Genomic DNA, 20,054 nt, shown 5'->3' on the forward strand with positions numbered 1-20,054 from the left:
AAGATGGGAGGAGGGGAGAGAATGAGGGAGTGGGAGAATGAGAGGAAAAGAAGGATAGAGAAAGACAGAGAGAGAGAGAGAGAGAGAGAGAGAGAGAGGTCACACATAACAGAATGAGATGGACGGAGGGGAAGAAGTGCGAGCGTAGGTGGCTCGGTAAAACAGCACAAGATCTGAAGGGAAGGAGTGGGTTGTTTGTGGAAGGGAGGAGAAAGGGGAAAAACAGAGGACATGGTGAGGGAGGCAGAGGGAATGAACAACAAGGCTGAACGGAGAGAGAATAAAACACAGAGAGGAAAGGCTGAAGAGTGTGACAAGACAGAACGAAGGCTAAAGGAGGAGAGTTGGAGAGGAGGAATGGGTACTCTAAAAGTAGAAGACAAACAAAAATGTAGCCTGACAGGCAGACAACATTAGGAATAATCACACAGCACAATGTGTGGTGTCCTACAGCAGAGGAGATGTGTAAGAGTAAATGGATTGCGGGAAATGATGCTCTAAAGCTCTTAATGGTCCCAGTCAGTCTGCAGCTGAAGAGTGATAATCCCTATCCAGGACTTAATGAGGGTTTATTCTTTCACAGGTCATTCTGTCCTGGGATCTTGAAAGACTTCTCACTGTTAAAGCTGCTCTATTCACAACCACTCTGCTCACTTTGTGACTTTGAGGAATCACTACACCACACTGCTATCCTTTTTGTGGTATTTGTTCTTGTGACTGAGTAATGTCTACTTTGAGTTAATCACAGTAATTTTACTAAAAAAACAAACCAAGGACTTTTAGCCATTTTCAGCCTTTATTTCATAAAATTTTATTTCCCCAACAAGGTGAGTCCCGAGGCAAAGGTGATGCCAGTGCTGCTTGTTGTTATTGTGGACCCTCTAGTTGGCTGATATTCATGAAAATTAACACACAGGTGGAGCATTGTCAAAACAAGAACTAAAATTTCTGCAAAACTGCAGTGGCCACACACTAGTGATTTACAGTTTTTAGCTATGCTGTCACAGCTATGGGTAATAAAGTCAGCCATTTAGATGGTAATACAGTATCTCAGCAACGATATGATGGATATTCATAACATTTTGCCAGTTAGATCCCCATGAATTAAAATAGCAGGTGCTTTTTCCGCTGCTGTGACCCTCAGTGGTTATGCTACGAGGGTCCGTCGGCAGTAATCAAGAGACATGGGTTTGCTTGATTAAAGTTATCATGACTTTTACTTTTAAAAATCACCTGCTGTACAACAACAGCCAAGTACTATTTCTTTCTATTCATACTTCTTCATTTAGCAGGTGCTTTAGTGTAAAGCCACAGCTGTGCTTTCGATTCAAGGTTGAATTGGTTGTGTGCTATTTTTAAAGTTAACACACTAAAACCATGTGCGGCAGGTAAAAGGTAAAGTTGAGAGGCGTTAATGATGCTGCTGTTACAAAAGGCAACAAGCCAATATAATTAAAACAATCACAACAGTGACATTTGCTGAGATAATTTGCCTTTGCACACATTCATTTGGTATTTATACCATTTATGTATAATATAATAAATCTACGAATTCCCCGTATGTGCATGAATGTTGTTTGCACTTCATTCATATGATCAATGTCAAACTTGACAGGGTTGTTGCTAGATATCATTAAATGTAAAGGTATGAACTGATAAAATAATAGTTTAAATAGTTCTGTAGGTTCATAAAGCCCCATCCTTATATAAAGCGATTCCCTCTCTGCCCATCACTTTTTAGTAGAAAACAAGTCACCAGTGGACACTCCGTCATCTGTCAGTCAACAATATCTAGTCATCAACGTCACTTCAGAAGCAGTTATTTCACCTGTCGTTGCCACATGTCTCCAAATGTCATTGACATCTCAGGGTCTCTGGTGGCTACATCAGCGCTAGTCTATTCCTGTGTGTACTCCCCTTTATGCTTGATGTCTCACTCCTCTGGTGCCTGCATACCGATGTCAGACAACATAGTTTATAGATTAAACCTCCACTCACTGTGACATCTAAATTCGCAGTCGCAAACATGCCTGTAACAGTGACAACTGCTCTAGTTAAGAAATATTGAATATCTGCACTAAATTTCTGGGAAATGGATGATTTTAATGAGGACTCATTCTTTGAGAAAAAATTGTTTGTAGGAAAAATGCACTCACTCCGTTTGCTTATAGAGCAAAAATAGAATCATGAAAATATGGAAAGCAGTTACATTCAATTCCCTCTGCGGGAAGTAAATGGCTTAAAATTGACCGTTAGGATCAATAGCCACTAGTCTTTCAAACAGCAGTTCAAATGGAGGATACAAGAGAAAAACATAACGCTGAAAACAAGTGCAAATACTTTACTTTTTTTCTTTTTCTCTTTTTAAAATATATTGTAAAATATGGTCATTTTCAGGTTTCACTGTCTGTGAGATTCAGGAGTGTTTCCATGATTTTTATGTGGTTGTTGTCAAGAAGGCTGACACGACTCCCAGAGACCTGCAGCAACATTATCAGAAGGCTTAAACTCTGTTGACTGGCAGTGTCCATATTATGTACATTACACTTTATAACGAACCAAGAAAGGCTGCTGTGTACAGCACCACTGTATCGTTAGTGCTGAAAGAAGCAGGCGATGTTACACTAGGTAACCACTTGAGTCATAGCCAAAGAACCAATGAGCTCTATATTTGTTATAAAAAACAAAGTTAAAGAAAGGGAGGTTAAAAAAGTTAAATTTGAAAGTTAATATTTTTTGTCTACTTAAAATTGGCTAAATTATCTAGAACTTTAATTAAAAGTAAATGCATTCTCCTAAACAAGAAGCCACTGACAGCAGATGTTCTCCATTCAGGATTCATTCAATTGCCCTTTTTCCTGATTAACAACCTGATTAAAAAAAAAAACTAACAAAAAAAAGCCTTGAAGTTGCTTTGGGTTATAACAATTAGATTTACCAAAGTTAGTCTCAGTAATCATGGACAGGTTGTCAATCTATCGCAGAGCTAACATCAAGAGACAGACAACCATTCACACTCATAGTCAGTTTAGAACTGCCAGTTAATCTAACGGCATGCATGTCTTTGGACCGTGACGGGAAGGTGGAGTACCTAGAAAAATCATGCAGGGAGAATATGCAAACTCCACTGAAAGGCCCCAGATTGGAGCACATTTACTCTCCCTCACCTGACCTGTTACTCTGGAGTCCATACGGTGATTATATCATCCCTCTGTCTGCAGACTCTAACAGTTATTTCCACTATTGTGTTACAGCTTGAGGCTCACAGGCCATTAATCAGGATGGGTCTTTGGAATCGAGATGAAAGTCTTCTCTACACATGTTTTATCCAGAGCTTACAGTGTAACTGTAAATCATTAATTTGGTTCATTTCTAATAAGACACCCACTGCAAGATCTATGTGTGTGTCTGTTTGAGTGCACATTCAGCCCATCATACTCTGTATTAACTTAAACCATATCTGTCTGCTTTCCTTCCTCCCTGCCACCATAAATAGAAACTGCCCCAGACACATTACTATTCCAACAACATAATCCAATGCAGGTATAACCTACATCACAGCACAGAATTGATACACTAGTCTAATAATGGCTTCATATTTCCCTCTATATCCCCTAACGTCCCATGGAATCAATACCACAGCAGAAGCCGATGGAAATGACGCATTTTACATGATGTAAAGTGAGAAATGAGGTCACATATCAACAAGAACAAGTTTTATTTGCTTGCAAGGACTTGGCAGCTGAATGTCTGGTTGTGGTACAAAAAATCAGCTCCTCAGCCTGCGCCAGAGCATCCCTCCTATCCTGAGAGGAGGGAGAGGGAGCGCGAGATACACGCAGTGATACAGAAACACAACAGGGGATGCACCGGCTGCAAGTGAGTCGTTCGGGATTGTTCCTTTTTTCTTCTCTCGGTTGGGGATGAAAACACTGACTAACAAGCGCTGCCCACTGACTTTGCCACGCACACAATCGTCGGAACTTCGCTTTTGGACACTTTTGTCGTTTTGTGCGCTTGCAAACGTTACCCTGTGCGTGTTTTGAGGTTCACAGATCAATACTCATCGAATTAAGTATTGTTATCATTTAAGTTACTGCAGCTTAAGTTGTCGGGGTTTTGCGCACAAAGACTGTCGGTGTACATCTCTCGTCTGCCCGTGCTCACACGGAGGTGTCCGGTATGCGTGCCTAAAGAGAGAGAGAGAGAGAGAGAAAGAAAGAAAAAAAGAACGAACTCCCGAACTGGATGCGACCGTGACCTCCTGAATCTGGATACTGGGGGGGGGGGGGGATTTCACTATCCTCCTTTATGATACAAACCTTACCTTTTCAGCGAGGAGATCTGTTTAGGAGTCTGTGCAACGTTTCACTTCTGAGCGCACTTGTCTGACTCAACGATGAGCTCCCGTGGGAAATACTGCGTGTTTTTGTTCTTGCTTAAAAGTATCCTGTCGGACCCGGGAACCTCAAATCAAGGTGAGTAAAGGGCGTCACAATGACCACACACTTAGAACAAGGGTGGATGCACCAAATTAGTCTCCTCAAACAAAAACACAACACGCACGCTCACACGCAAAACGCAAAGTACAGCCGTTTTCAACATTTGAGAACATGTGCACGATGAATATTTAACGAAACAAGTTAATAATTTGTTCACCCATTAAAGCCTGACGGATTTGCTTTTTATTTGTGATTTGTGGAATTTTCTCTCTTATGCAGCTTCCCGGCATTTGTCAAACAATAACAACAACATTAGCGTTTGACGGATTTTAAAGTGCACTCTGCATTTGCAGCCTGAAAATGCATCTGAGATTTTCATTTTGTCGGCCGGACCCATAGATGTCAGTCTTGGTTTCAATACGTTTGTGTTTTGTCCTAATTAATGATCCTGTATTGCTTACAGCACACATCATCCAAAGGCAACATTAAGTCAGGAAGTTTTTCAGATCATTTGACTTAAAATGATACTATTGTTAATGTGAAATTTTCTAAACACTCAAAATACAGTCATTTCAGTGGAAAGGCACAGGTTTAAAAAGAATCAGCACTGCACATGCATTTCAGTTTCATAATACACAACACACCAAGAGTTCAACTGCAAAAAAAAACAACAAAAAAAAGATTCACACCATGGAGGCTGTCTGCTGCTTGGTCTACAGGCTGAAGCTCCTTGAGCCAAAATGACATCTTATTCACCTCCAAGTGCACAGAAACATCACCACAGCTATAGGAACCACTCAGTGCTACTGTAAATGGCAGCCCCTTATATTGCGAAGAGGATTCCTCTAAGGCAGGTGAATCTTATTATGCTGGGCCAGTGGTTGACAGTAGCTTCATCAGAATAGCTCTCCATATTTCAGGATTCATTTTCAAGTCATGCTGACATCAGTGTGCAGTTGCATATGTTTGAGAAAGACAGGAAATAATAGTGTTATTTCTCCTTCGTTGTGCTTGCAAGTCACATGGGTAAATGGTTGCCCTAATGCAATCTGTTCTTGACATCTTCCTCTTTGCACGTTTGCAAAGAGGTCAGTTTAATATTCCTTCCTGAATGTTTAATGTGTAGGATACACGTTTTCAAAGATGACAGGAGCTTCGCTAGCCAAATGTCAAAGTCTCCTTCACTACATTTTTCTGTCTTTTGTGGGAGTGTGTGTGTCTGTGTGTCTGTGGGCGCACACTCATTTTTCCCCCACAGGATGTCTGTCTGCCTGTGGTGGTGACAGGCTTAAAGAAGAGGGGATGCACACAGGGGAAACTTGAAAAAATGACATCGTGAGGTGCTTAAAATGTAGTGTGAACAAGCTAATCTATGTTAGATGGTGCAATGTGTCTGAGTGAGTTTTCTGAATGTGAATCACACGTTTATGCCCTCATAGAAAAAAAGAAAATGAGAGTCAGAAGATAGTGTCTGTGGGGGTTTTAATTGAGTCATAAAACATATTTATTTTCTATAAAGTATATTGAAGATTGTTAAAGGGAGTGGTAAATTACCGTTTAAACTTAATTGTTCATAAATAATTTCAATCTGCTTATTTTCAAAAGAGAACCTTTTAGACGAGGCTCTTATACGGCATTTCTGTAAAGTCAGTGTTCTCACAAGAATAGGCGGTAATATGGAAGCAGCATTTTTTGCATTATAATGTATAGGAGTGGGAATTCAGCACAGACATCCACACTGTGGTGCAAAACTACACAGTTGATGTGCTGGTCAAAACAAGGCTCTTTTGTAACATAATAGGTTAGGCTTGTTCTTAGCTAATGAGAGGCTCTCCAACTTGTGAGTAACCTTAAATAAGTGTAGTTTGTAAGCAATTGAGCCTGACATGTTTGTGTTTCCAGTAAAGTATCTAATTCATTCCTTGGAGTCTTTCTTTTGTCAGTTTCGGTTTAGAGTCTAGAGTCTTGCTTTTATTAGATTCCTGTGGACAGCAGTTCAGCCATGGAAGTGTTGAGAAGAAGTGGATCCCAGACTCACATGTCCCCCGCTGACTTAAATTAAAATTGCTCATCTGGTACATGAAGTAGAATCAGTCTGCAGTCTTTCAGACTGCATGACATACTCACTTTACTACATGACAAACTGCTAAACCTAAGCCCATATAGCCTGCTTATAGGCTCATTTCTACGACAAATGAATGCAGATGAACATGCAGAATCTCTAAAGGATAGGATTTTCACCAGAAGCTTTCTGTTTCTCTTTGTAGTCTGACTTCTTTTTTCAACATACAACCTGTGGATGGAACAGGAACTCTTTTCCCAGGTATCCACTGGGAAGACTGGAAGCTCCAAACAGGTGTCTGTTTCCCTGAGGTCGTTTGGTTAGAATTATACTAGGAGAGTTGCACATAACACAGACAAGTTGTCATTCCTGTTATACTTCATTGAGGTCCACATGAAGGGTAGATAAATAGTTGGTGCACTGTTATGTAGTGTTATCACAGATAAGTCTGCATAGTCATGCATGCTTTAATTAAAACATGAGAATAATTATTCTAATGACAATTAACAATAAAAAAAAAAGAAAATGTGTGTGTTCACCATCTGTGCCCTTTCCCACAAAGGGGTCCATAGAACAGATTAAAAAATGGGTAAAGTGAAGAGAACTGTAATGGTGGCTTGTGCAGATGCAGGTGTTCAGCTCTCTTCTGCTATCAGCCTCACGTTTTCAGTTCTCTTAATCTATTGTTCATTAACAAAATAGCAGCCTTCGTTACATATGCGTCGATTACCATCTTTCTACTATCCATCAGGGACTATGACGTGGATCTTTTATTTGACGCAGTTTTTATCCTGCTGAAGATGTTGTGCACACCATTCTCCACAGGAATAACTGCCCCACTAATGAAGTGGCACGACCACGAAGAAAAGTGCAGGAAGTGGGCTAGGGTAACCGAGGGGTGGGAAATTAATTTTCCTCAAGGGGCCACATGAAAAACTGGGACTGTTTTGTAGGGCTGCACAAATAAGCTGAACTCAATTCTGCCTAATATTAATATTAATTTGATCTCTTTATAAACTATTACCGGTGAGAATAAATATTACAATTAGCCAATTAAAATAGGAACTAGGCAGAGGCAAAACACACACATTCTATCACCATTTAATCAACATGCACAACAAAACAATTGTGCAAGTTCTTGCTGAATTTCAAATATTTTTACCTTCATACAAAGTGTTACTCTTTTAATTAATTACGTCATCTTTCTCTGTCTTGTTTTCTATGTGAGACAAATTCAGTCTGTTTTGGGTATGAACAAGTGATTAAAGTCAGGTTCGATATCTGAGGTTGATATGGAAGCGCGATAACATCAAAAACTTTACCTTTCTTTTCACAAACCCGAGAATTTCAACTCTTTTTAGGAATTTGCCAAGGCTGAGGAAACTGACAGCTGTGTGGTAGCCTATGTCACCATGTGCATTCTCATACTCCTCCAAATGTGAAATAAATTATATATAATTCAGTGCTTTTGCATTGGGGAAGTTAACTAATTTAGTTAAACAACATGGTTAATTTTTAGCACTGATTTACACAACGTCTCCTGATGTATATTAAAATGCAATAATATGAATTAGAGCTCTGGGATAATCTCAGACACTTTTCTTTTGCACTTGCTTTAACAGTGCAGCATTGTTCCCAGTCAGACTTGGGACAAACTGGCAGGTGTTAAAACCGATGGCTGTCTATTTCATAACCAGTCTAGCCAAGCGTGATGTTGCATCCATTGAGAAATCAGTCCCTGCCATATACTCTTTAAAGAGGACATGAAATGCTACGTGTACAGAGGCTAATTTACACCAAGGAGCCCTGCTATCAAAAACTTACATAGATTTCAATTGTCTGTGAAGCTGAATTTAAGAAATAAATGTTGAACGTGAAAGTTTTTAGAACATATTTAGTACCATCTTGTGTCAGTACAGAACTTGACATCACTGGGTTGGTTGTTTGGCTGCAATCAATAGACTTACATTAGTTTATGTTACCTAAATAATAACAGAACTAATAATTCAGGGAAAAACAAAGGGACTAAACTAGATCGCATTGTAAGGGGACAGTGTTGGGACTAACGCGTTATTAAGTAACGCGTTACAGTAACTACGTTATTATTGTGGTAACGAGCACGGTAACTAGTTATTATGCCAAAACCGGGAACGCGTTACTCGTTACTGGAATTTAGATAGGCTCGTTATTCGTTACTTCGTGTGGTGGCTATCGCGGAGCTTCCACAGATTCAATAACATTAGCAAGTGGTGGAGGCCAGCAGGTGGATGAAGGAAAAGGGAGGCAAGAGGAGAGACCCGAAGCAGCCGCCGGTCCGAGTATCAGGTGAACTGAACTTCAGGTAAGAAGTTATAACCTGCAGTCCATCTGGGTCAGATATGAACCAAGTTTAGGTGGAGTTTATTTTCGTTATGCTGACTTTTTCGTACTGCGTGCTAGCTAGCATGACGGCGTTTCTATACAGCTGGGTGGGTGCTATGTTACTGATGTTGAACTTTATTTTGTTCATAATGTTAATTATTAGAGTTGCCAACCGTCCCGTAAAAAACAGAAACGTCTCGTATTCAGAGAAAATATTACGCGTTTCGTATTGAGGTGAAAAGGAACAGTTTGTCCCTACAATGAAAAAGACACAAAGCTGGAGTTATTCTGTGTCTTTGCTGCACAGCTGCCTCTTCTCTCTCATTCTCTCCCCTCCCTCTCCTGTTTCTACTTCAATCATGAAACTGATCAATGATCAGCTGATCGGCTCTCTTGTTTGTTTATCGCCCACTTTGCGCCAGAAAGAGGAAACCAGCAGATGTCGCGGTAAACGACAGCAGCATTTTTAAGCTTGATCAGCTGTTGTTAGAATTTATTTAATATTAATTTCTAGTATCAGCTGATGTTGGCTGGAGCCACAGCTGTAAACCTGCTGGTCATGATATCGGTTTGAATATGTGGTGAGAGAGAAACATGAAGATGAAACCAGGAGATGTCCTTACTGAATCATCAGAGTTATGATGGAGAAACAGGTTTACCTTTTAGGTGACATGAATGAGTTGAAGGGAAGTTATGAACTGTTTCTGAGAGACAAATAACCCCAGGATCCTTTTCTAAGTAGCTGACAGATGAAAAATTGAGCATCATTGATAGATTGATACATATATACCATCAGAACAGTGTACATCACTGTCACAACAGTGTTTATTTTCATTCAAAGGCTTTATGGTTTTTCCTATAATGGTGGGCCGGTCTCTAGTCAAAATGCCCGGGACTATTTTTTGTCCCAGTCCAGCTCTGTATGCAGCTCATCTGCAGTCTGGTGTTACCTACATCTTCCTATTCAGAAGGCAGAATTTCTGAGTTCTGAGTACAATCGAAAGCACCACGACTGCAGTTTTTGTGTTGGATGTAAAAAGCAGGCTAGAATAGAATCAGGTGTGGGATTTCTCTCGTGGAAATGTGCACATTATTTTTTCCTTTCTATTGGTAGGTGGCACAGTGCACTTGTGGCAAGTAAGCAAGCTAGAAGACTGGCAATCTTGCTGGGTATCCAGTTACGGATGCAACACATTAACAAGAGAATTCTGAGTAAAACCAAAGTTACTTTCCCTAGTAACTAGTTACTCTGAAAGTAACCAGTAACTTGAAGTAACTGAGTTACTTTTGATAGAAGTAACTAGTAATGTAACTAAGTTACTAATTTAAAGTAACTTACCCAACACTGTAAGGGGATCACTTTTGTATTGGATGTAACAATGAGCTTTATGTTAAGAAACCGAGGATATCAACTTTCACTGTCTCTCTTTTAGCAGTAAGTGACTCTTTGTTGTTTGGCTAGCTGCACTGAAACACTTGTTTCCAACACCTGTTAGCTCTAATGTTTGCCTTTTCAAAGCACTTTATGAATGAAGATTGTGTGGAGGAGGGTCTGTTTGAGTTAGGTGACTCAAGTGGTTCACAGGACAAACTCAAGTCAGTCAAGTCAAACTCTGATTTCTCCTCCTCTGGCCGGGTATACTGAGCGGCGCAATCAGCTGATAGGATCAGCACTATTTTATGAAATAAAATATTCTCTTTTTTTCCCTAAGCACATCCAAGCAGTTTATAACATAACAGGTTACTACACATCACACCACAGACATACTGTGTTTCTTACCAAAGCATGATCATGAATGGAATCAGCATCAGGGCTCGCAAAATCGCTAGCCCGACGTCCCGGGGCTAGCGATTTTTCCAGTCGGGCTACCAAAATCTAACTCAGCCCTGCCCGTCGGGCTATCATAGGAAGGAAAATATATGTCTATGCTTTTGCATTCTTTCGCCAATGTAGCTGAGTAGTTATGTCATTGGCATCGATGAGCCACTGTCAATATGTGACATATTGAAATCGCGTTTGAATTTGCGCTTGTTTTTTGCTTTCACTTTCATTTTGAAATTGCGCGAACGGTGTGTAGAGAGCAGCAGCACTGATTGGTGAGTGACGATTAATTGCACACCAATTCCTCTGACATCATCTTATCACTCATTAGCTTACTATTCAAACGCGACAAGTGAAATCTCTCGCAGCAAGCTTAAACATGTGAGAGGTTGAGTGCGCAAAGAATTGCTGACCGTTATGTAAGTACGTGTGTAAAAGCAGCAGGATTTACGCTGGTATTTTAGTTCTGCTCATCCAAATAAGACAGGTCAGGGTGAAGAAGGGGCAGCCAAAGAAAAGCCTACCACAAAATGGAAAAGTTATGACAAATCAGACTATGAGGCAAAAAGAAAGCTCAGCTTTTTTGGTTTCATGGACAAAAGAATTTCTGTGGCTGGAGTATGACAAGCTAAATAACATGATGTTCTGCCAGGCGTGTTGTGAGTTTCATTTGATTTCTGAGTCGACAAGCGCCTTTGTTACTGGGACCAGTAATTTTAAGAATGACCCCATCAGAACCCATGAGAAATGCAAGAAATGCATTATTGCCCAGTCTGCAGTATCTTTCCCAGAACAAACAACAATTGCAAAAAAACATACTAAAAATAAACCAAGCACAACAAGAACTCCTGAAAAAGCTGTTTAGAACAGCGTGCTATGTTGCAAAGAGTGAACTACCATTGGCAAAATTTAGCAGTCTTTGCAAACTTCAAAAAGCAAATGGCTTAGATCTTGGTTCCACTTGCCTCTTACCCGTGACTTCAGTGGAAATTTCAGATTCAGGATCTGACACAGACTGATTCATGTTCTACACAGTTCTGACAAGGTCATAGAAATTTCTGTTCAATTTGAACCAAGTATTTGAGTTGATGGTTTTTATACAGTTGTTGTGATTTGTATTTTAACAATTTTTTTGGTTAATTTTTGTTTCCATTACAATATTATACATAAAGTATAATATTGTAACGGAAACAAAACATAAAAAAATTGCTTTCTTTTTTATTCGGGCTACTTAAATTTATTTAGGGCTACCAAAAACTGAAGAATGCCTGCCCGAAGGGCTACCAGAGATTTTGAAATTTTGCGAGCCTTGAGCATATTAGCAGGAAAAATAGGTCGATGTGTGCGATGGACAAAAACATCCCCCCCAAAAAACAGAGGCTCTGAGGAAGAGATACCACACTTTTTGGAGACATTTTTTTCCATGTCACATGTCACTGACTGGATTACGTCATATTAGAAGTGAGGAAAAGCAAAGTCCAAATTTAAGAAAAGGAGATTCCAATTTGGAGATTTTCTTTTTTTCCTGCAGACATGCTGATGGATGTTTGGATTGGATCAGCTGTGATTGTGTCTCACTCCAGCTTATCAATCCAGTGACTCAAAAAGACACCGTTATTTATTTATTTATTAACCTTTATTTAACCAGGAAGATCCCATTGAGATTAAAAACCTCTTTTTCAAGGGAGACCTGGCCAAGATAGGCAGCAGCAGATGTCTCACAGTTACAGAAATTACTCAAACACAGGCAGCAACAACACACATGCAACAATAAGTGAAAGAATACAAATAAAATAAAAAAGTCAGTTAAAATGACAATCAATCTAATTGAAACAGTTGCATGTTATGGACTTGGCCTCAAGGATTCGTAGTTTAGATTTAAAATCACTTAATGAAATGAATTCAGTCATTTTCCATTCCTTCTGCAGTTTGTTCCAAGCCGAGGGTGCTAAATGGACAAAAGCTCTTTTACCAAGTTCAGTTCGGGCAAATGGAACAGAAAGCAACAAGTAACCATTCTCAATTATAAAGTGCTTAACAATCCCGAACATTACGGCTAACAGCTGGATTTTCCATTCAAGTGCAGCTAGCCTAACAACAAAGAACTATTTACTGCTAAAGAGACAGAGGTTCCACTTTAACTGTGCTAGCTCCTTCATATTCTCACACTCTTTCACTTTCCCAAGTACAAAGATACGTTCGTTGTGTGTCGTAGATATTCAAGGTTAACTAAAGGCCATTAGACACTATTGCATAACAGTGATGGGCAATTTAACATTTTTCAGATGTGAACTTGTCAGATGACGTATATACACACTGAACTTATTGCATTTTTGCTGAAAATTCATCCTAAGACAAAAATTTATGAAAAAAATAAAGTCAACATCAAGCCATGATGAGCTGGTGCTGATGTTTCTAAACAAGAAAAGGGTGAAACAGAGATTTTGGGTTCACACAGTTCTCAAGAGAAGGCAGCAGCAGGAAGAATTTCATGGTTTGGTCCAGGAGTTTAAGCTGTACCCCGACTGCATTCGTACATATTTCAGTATGTCTGTGGAGCAGATTTAGCTCTTGTTAACACAGCTGGGACCACATTTGAGGAAGCAGAGAAATAATTTTGGAGAGCCAATTGACCTGGAGCAGTGTCTAGCTGTGTGTCTGTGGTAAAATAGTATTATTTTACTATTTCTATATGATTGTGTATTCAGTACTGGTGTGTCTTTGAGGCACACTTTGAGCTACACTTGTCAAATGCAGTGGTCTGATTGGTAAGATCTGTTTATTCACATGCAAAAATATTTAGCTTGGTTCAAAGAAATGAAAAGTGCATATTCATCCTGCGAAACCACACGGTCAGAGGGAACGGCTGAATTAAGAATAGTTGAGCCTGAAAAATATTTTTAATGAAGTATTAATGGAATATTCACACGGATATTACTTATCCTGTAAGTAAAGGCCTTCAAACTCCTGCAATGTCCTCTGTCCTTATAATTATTATTATTATTTTTGGTTCACCAGGAAAGAGCCATATTCTCGAATGCATCCTTTTTCAGCATATTAGTGCATCAGAATCTAACAAACACACTTTGAGAAACTCCCTAAGAGATGTTTTTTGGGGATTTTGTAGGAAATGACAAATCTGGACTTGACTGCTCCATCCCTAGATGTGTAAAGCTTAGTAAAAAGTTCTTGTTGCTTCTGCAGATTTGCTAAAAAAGACTGAGATTCCCACTTTTCTCTTCGTGTTTAGTCTCTTAATGGTGATTCAAGTTGCAATCGTTAAACACAGCAATCTGCTGTTTACAAACTAACTAAGCACACAGCTTTACCTATGTCTTTACAAATAAGTCCATGTCTTGTTTAAAATTCTACATTCTGTATCAATCTTTCTTCTTCTTCTTTTTTCTTCTTTTTTTAAATGTGAACTGACATCTTTCAGGGATTAGCAATCTCACAACTTCTATAAACATCTGTTACAATGCATTTATACTGAAGCTGCATTTGCTTGCATAAACATGTAAATTTTATCACCTTCAGAGCAAAAGCAATGAAGTGAACAATTCTGTGAGGAGGAGTTTATCAAAGAGTATTTGATGGTTCAAAGGGGACAAACTGAATGATTTATACTTATTTACATGGGAATCCTAATTTTCCATTGACCTCACATGGATGGTCAGGGACAACCAAAGGGCCAGATGTGCCGTGGGGGACATATAATGCCCATGATTGGGTAAACCTATTTAAACCGGCCCTTCTGAGCCTGCTCCTTGTAGTTCCTGTTCTATTGTAAACAAGAATGAGATGCGACTGAGAATAATGATGCACAGTGTGACAGTCATTACAAAAGTGATGCAGCCATAGAGCTAGATGCTAGTTTTGTTTACAGAGCAGACCAGATGAGGGACCTGAGGAACAGTGAAAAACACAGCTGCCTGGACTGGGAGTTATTATGTTCAGTTGCAGAACATTTTTTCTCTCGGATGAATTCATGACGGTGACAGCCATGGCAGTATTCCTCTGCATGGTAATGCTAAGCTAACACCGAAAAAGCTATATGATGGTAGTAATGATGAGCTGACAGGGACTTGAACCAGATCTTAAGCTGGTTATCCACTGAAATGTCAACTTTCCAACAAGAGGGAACAAGACCCAAAGTCTATTCTACTCAAATTACATTAAAATGTCTTATTTACACCTAGACCACATTTCCCTAAGTCTGACTCCAGCTTAAGTATAATGAAACACCCCCCCCCCACCCAATTTTTTTTTAAATAAAATAAAAAATAACAGCTATCAGGACAGTACAAGTACAGCCTGGGGAAGCCACCTCAGTGCTGCAGCACAATTTTGATAACACAGAGTGGGATTTGTTTGCAGAAGAATCAGGCCTAGAGGTACATGCTGGTTAAGTCCCTAGTTACATAAACTTTTGCACAGAAAATGTGTTAACATAAAAACACTTCTTAGGTGTTTCCTAGCCTGAGGCCATGGATAAACAGCAGTGTGAGGATACCACTCAGGGAGCGGGATGCAGATGACAGATAAAGTGACAAACAAGCCTGAATCATGGGGAAAACTTCAAAGCGACATGAGCACATTGTGAACTATTTTTACAACAAACCATCCCACAGCATATGGAAAGGTTTTAAGTATAAACTGATGGACAAAAAGACCACCCAGTGATGACTGCAAGCTGTCTGACACTTTTCAGTTCTTTCCCCATTTGACAGACCAGACCAGCAAGTCTCCTCAACTGAATACCCCACCCTATGAGGACCCAACATTGGTCTTAATGCCAGGTGAGGAACATCTCACAAGTATTATCAATCAATCAATCAATCAATCAATCAATCAATCTCTCGAGAAGCGTGCCCTGTCACAAATCAGAAGCATCTTCTACCACTAAGCTAGATACGTATAACTTTGCCTACCTCTCATCTCATCCTCAACTAAAAGATAAAACCGTTATATCAGTGGACTTCAGAGAGCTGCATCAAACACCATCATTCTTCAGAAATTGGTCAGCAAACTGCAAAAACCTGCATCATAAACTTTGTCTCTGACCAACCTAGTTCACTCTATTCTAAGTAAAGGGTACTTCACAGGGTTACATGGTGAGCCCAATGCTCTCCAAACGTTTGACCCATGACTGTAACCCCATTCGTGCCATTATAAAGTTAGTTGGAAACACAGTAGTGGTGCTTATAGGGGAGACAGCCTACTGCCCTGAGCTGAACAATCTCAGCATCACAACCATTCTACCAGCTGTGCCACTATGTAGTGCAGCATTTGTCCAGCTGATGATCATAAGGAATTAGACAGATCGTTAGGTGGTCATTCAACATGTTTAAAAAATGAAAGAACTGAATCTGTTTCCAAGGCCAGCATTAAAATAACAAATAGAATAAAATGGAGTAAATAGAATAACACAACAACAATAATTGCACGGTGAAGGTGAACCAGACCCCCCAGACATAAACACAATTTGTGGCACTAAAAACATTCAACCCACTTCCTGTATGAACCTCTGCTGTGTGGTGGATGAAGGTCAACACAAACCACCTAAAAGACTGATGAGCAGCTCATCTACAGAGCTCCATGCCTCCATCACACATGTCCTTGTGAAAGCACCGACTCCACTGTAGGCGATTACACACATGTACACACTGCACATCGCACAGTACAAGTAGTAAAAACTTTCTAATATTGTCACTGCTGCTTCTTTTTAAGATTATGTATACTTCTACATTCTATTTATTTTACTGTGAGGCATGATTTTCAGTTTAGTTCAATTCAGTTACATTATATTTTTTTAATGCCAAGTCACAGCAGCAGCTGCCTCGGGGCACTTTATAAAAAATGTACAAAAACACTGAATTGTATAGAATTTCGTTGTCCGTAAACAGAGCGGATTAAAAGCTTTCAAACAAGTGTTAAACCTAACATAACAAGAAGAGGCCACAAGGTCAAGCTGCAACAGAGCCATGATTTCAGCTTGTGAAGAGATCCACGGTGTGACAGGCAAACATTGTGTTTACCTGTGTTGGTTAAACTATGATTAGACAGTGAGTCCAGGAGTTTGAGTTCATTTTTTTGCCCTTTTTTTCCTCTGATCAATCAAAATAAAAATGCAAAAATTCTCAAAAAACAAAGCAAATGTTCTTCCTTGATAAATGGCTCGTATACAAATCATTTATTGAAACTAGCATCTGGTACAATTACTGCCAATGAAATATTCACCAAATTAAAAACTCTTTTTTTCTTTATCCACTGATCTGCTTTGTATTTTACGAAGCAGGTATCTGACACGTCGTCCCTTCTATGGGATCATTTCATCTGATCAGCAGTAACATTTAGACAGACGCTGGAATGACTTTTTCAGGAACCTGCATCATCTGTGCTCAGAGTCAGATGAATTAGATGCTGCTGTCCACTTTTATTATCATCTCATAGAAAATAATGATTCATTTTTTTCCCAGTGGCTTTCTCTAACCACATCCAGGAAACTTAAAAAAAAAAAGCCAGGGGTCCTTATAGAACTGTCTGTCACCCTGGTGGAGCTCAGCCTTGTGGACTATCCTTATCCTCATACCTTATATACATATCCTAAAATATTTAGGGATCCTGAATACTCAGTGTCTAGATAGTGTTAATGAACCACCTGCGAGTACACACACACACACACACGCACGCGCACACACATATGCACGCATGCATATATGCACAGACATATTCTGCAAACTACTACTTAAAACACAGTTTGTCTCTGCATTAGGCTTTCAAAAACAAAAAAAACCCCAAACCCTTCTGGTCTGTGCACTTACTAGACAACAAGAATCAGAGGTCAAAGAAGGCTAAGCAACAGAGGTTCTTTAGTTCTTTACAACATAAAAGTGTAGGATGATATTCTTGTAAATGGAAATCTTCAAAGGAAGGTGCAGACAGTTAAGTGAGAAAATGGTAAATGCGTATTTCCTTACTTATCAAGCAATTGCAAAGCCTCTTTCAAAAATTCATGAGCTTGAAGTGTTCTTCTCCCCTGCCTTTGTCATCATTAGTCGTGTCTTGTTGCGTTACTGTCACCTGTAGATTAGTGAAAGACTGGGAAACCACTGAAAGGAATGTGCATCACATCGCCTTTTTAAAACAAGGACCGACTCTCGGAAAAACAGCCCCATGGCACTTCTGAACTCCGCAGGAAACCTCTGAGATGAAACAGCCTGCAACATAACTCCTGTAATGTGCAGACACCCAACGTGTCTCGGGTAAAAGAAGGACACAGGAGATCATTACACAGGATATTGTTTTACAGTTAGAAGCAGAAGTCCCCGATCACACTTTTGATCCCGTTCAGACCATCTGCTATGGCATAAAAAAGCGTTACAGCATACAGAAATATTAGAGCATGTTTCTGATTTCAGAAGGAGAATATTGTTGAATGTCCTGTCTGATGATATACAGCCCTTTACCTTGGTATGAATAGCTGGTAACAGGAATGGCAGTTCCAGTTGCAAAGGTTTCATTGGCCGATGAAAGGAAATGTAACCAATCAACGTAATGCTTAAAATTACAGAACATACTCAAAACAGCCCGCCTTCAAATAGGGACAGCTCTTGTAAGCCATCAAACCCTTTCATTATGTTGCAGTGAGATTTGTCCCAAAAGCTTTCCAGAGCCACACCGTACATCTCCCAAAGTGTGCCTCTGCAATAATCCGATAGTGCAGAACAGCTTCAGGTTATTATGCTTCTAAAGCAATGCACAGACAAAACTAATGTGATTTGGACTCCTGATAAGTGATTACCAGTGTAATTGTGCTTGCGTGAAAAACAAAAACGGTGTATCAAATTGCCTCCACTGTGGTCTTGGACCATTATTTCCTGGCTCAAAAGATAGTTGTGGAAGTTAATAGTTTCATTCCCACATTGCTATGCATGTATGTTTGTGTGTGCGCTTGGCTTTATGTATATGTGTAACAGAAGGAGAGACAGACAGAGAAGGGGCTGCAGTCAGCTGAGCCTGAAGAAGTCACTTGGATGAGTGACGAAACTTTTCTCCCACTGAAAACGCTGCGTCCAGCTGAACATAATCAACTTTTTGGGACAGAGAAGGGAGTTACTGGAAAATTTTGTGCTGCCAAACGTGCCGTGGAACATTGCTCATGATCATCAAAGACTCTTCTAATTTGGTCCAAATCAATATCTTTCTGTCTCCCTTGGTCTGTCTCACAGGCTCCCTCCCTACATCTCTCTATGTCCTCCTTTTGAACAGAGGCAAGGCCACCTTATTATAATTCAGACCTTAATTACCAGCTGGGAATCAAGGCTAAATGAAGTCTCTGTAAATACTAAAGTGGTTCATTAAGTCTCCCTCAAAGTGTATCTATTCTGGTTATCTAACTTGTTCTCAAAACAGTCACAACCCCATTAAATTAGTCCAGATTTGGCAAAATCCGCCGTACACTAGAGTGACAGGTCGTCTGAAGATGTGACTCTTTGGTCTATAATGTCGACCACTGAAGTGGGACATACTTTATTGATAGAGATTGTAATTAACTGGCTGTGTGGAGACAAAGGAAATTGCACATTCATCATATCAAATTGGCTCAGGGGGCTTAGCAAGGGCCAGATAATGGCTCTCTTCATGCCTGAGCCGTGACCAGAGTGCAGACAGCGAGGGATTGCTACATTTGTATACACAATGCAGCTGTGGATTCACACAAATAAACTGTTGTTAACATGCTCATGCAAAAACACCACCACTAACACTAATGCTGAAATCAGACTGCTCCGTGCTTTTGTCTTTTCAAATGGTCGCTGAGTCAGATTAGCTATTAGAGCATAAACTCTTGGCGTGACTCCATAATGGATGTGCAAAGGAGCAAAGGGACTGACCTGACGTCATACTGCTAACATTTTTGCATGTGATCACAGCTAAATGAACAAACACACTGTGTCGGAGGTGGGCTTTATCTCTTTCTTTTTCACTCACAATAGAGAGTGAGTGCGCCTGTGGGTAGGCGCTGTGACTGTGCACTCACAGAGATGATGTCACAGCCATAGATGGGATTTCATTGATTAATGCTCTTGACTGGAGGGGGGGAACTGTTGTAAAGACTTGCAGAAATGAGATAAAATGTTGTTTCTGTTTTACCGTGCTATTTTTATAGCAAGAGCTCTCCGTGCTGCCATGGGTCACCATCACTGAATACATTACACCTGTGAACGTTGTCAAATATTGCCAAAGAAGAAATTAATGGGCACCGCATTGGAAGTATGGAAGCACACTGTGAAGGGAATGTGAGTGCCTTTCAGCGTGAAATCACGGGGATCTCGCCACTTGCCTTATCAAGCACCAAAACTCTTCA

General features: G+C 39.9%; 1 protein-coding gene across 5 annotated transcripts in view; it reads left to right on the forward strand.

The window, feature by feature from the left end:
- Positions 1-3,751: 3,751 nt before the first annotated feature.
- LOC120721315 (ephrin type-A receptor 6-like) overlaps positions 3,752-20,054 on the forward strand; it is an 80,874-nt gene continuing 64,571 nt past the window's right edge. Inside the window, exons 1-2 of one of the 5 annotated variants that reach the window (XM_040011561.1) lie at positions 3,752-4,478; positions 15,418-15,486. In XM_040011561.1, the coding sequence (XP_039867495.1) occupies positions 4,400-4,478; positions 15,418-15,486 (148 nt within the window). In that variant the 5' untranslated portion in view covers positions 3,752-4,399. The remainder of the gene's footprint in view (positions 4,479-15,417; positions 15,487-20,054) is intronic. The other 4 variants (XM_040011556.1, XM_040011558.1, XM_040011557.1 and 1 more) reach the window with 4 other exon arrangements.

Source organism: Simochromis diagramma, unplaced genomic scaffold (assembly GCF_900408965.1).
Source record: "Simochromis diagramma unplaced genomic scaffold, fSimDia1.1 OVJJ01000603.1, whole genome shotgun sequence".
NCBI lineage: Eukaryota > Metazoa > Chordata > Actinopteri > Cichliformes > Cichlidae > Simochromis > Simochromis diagramma.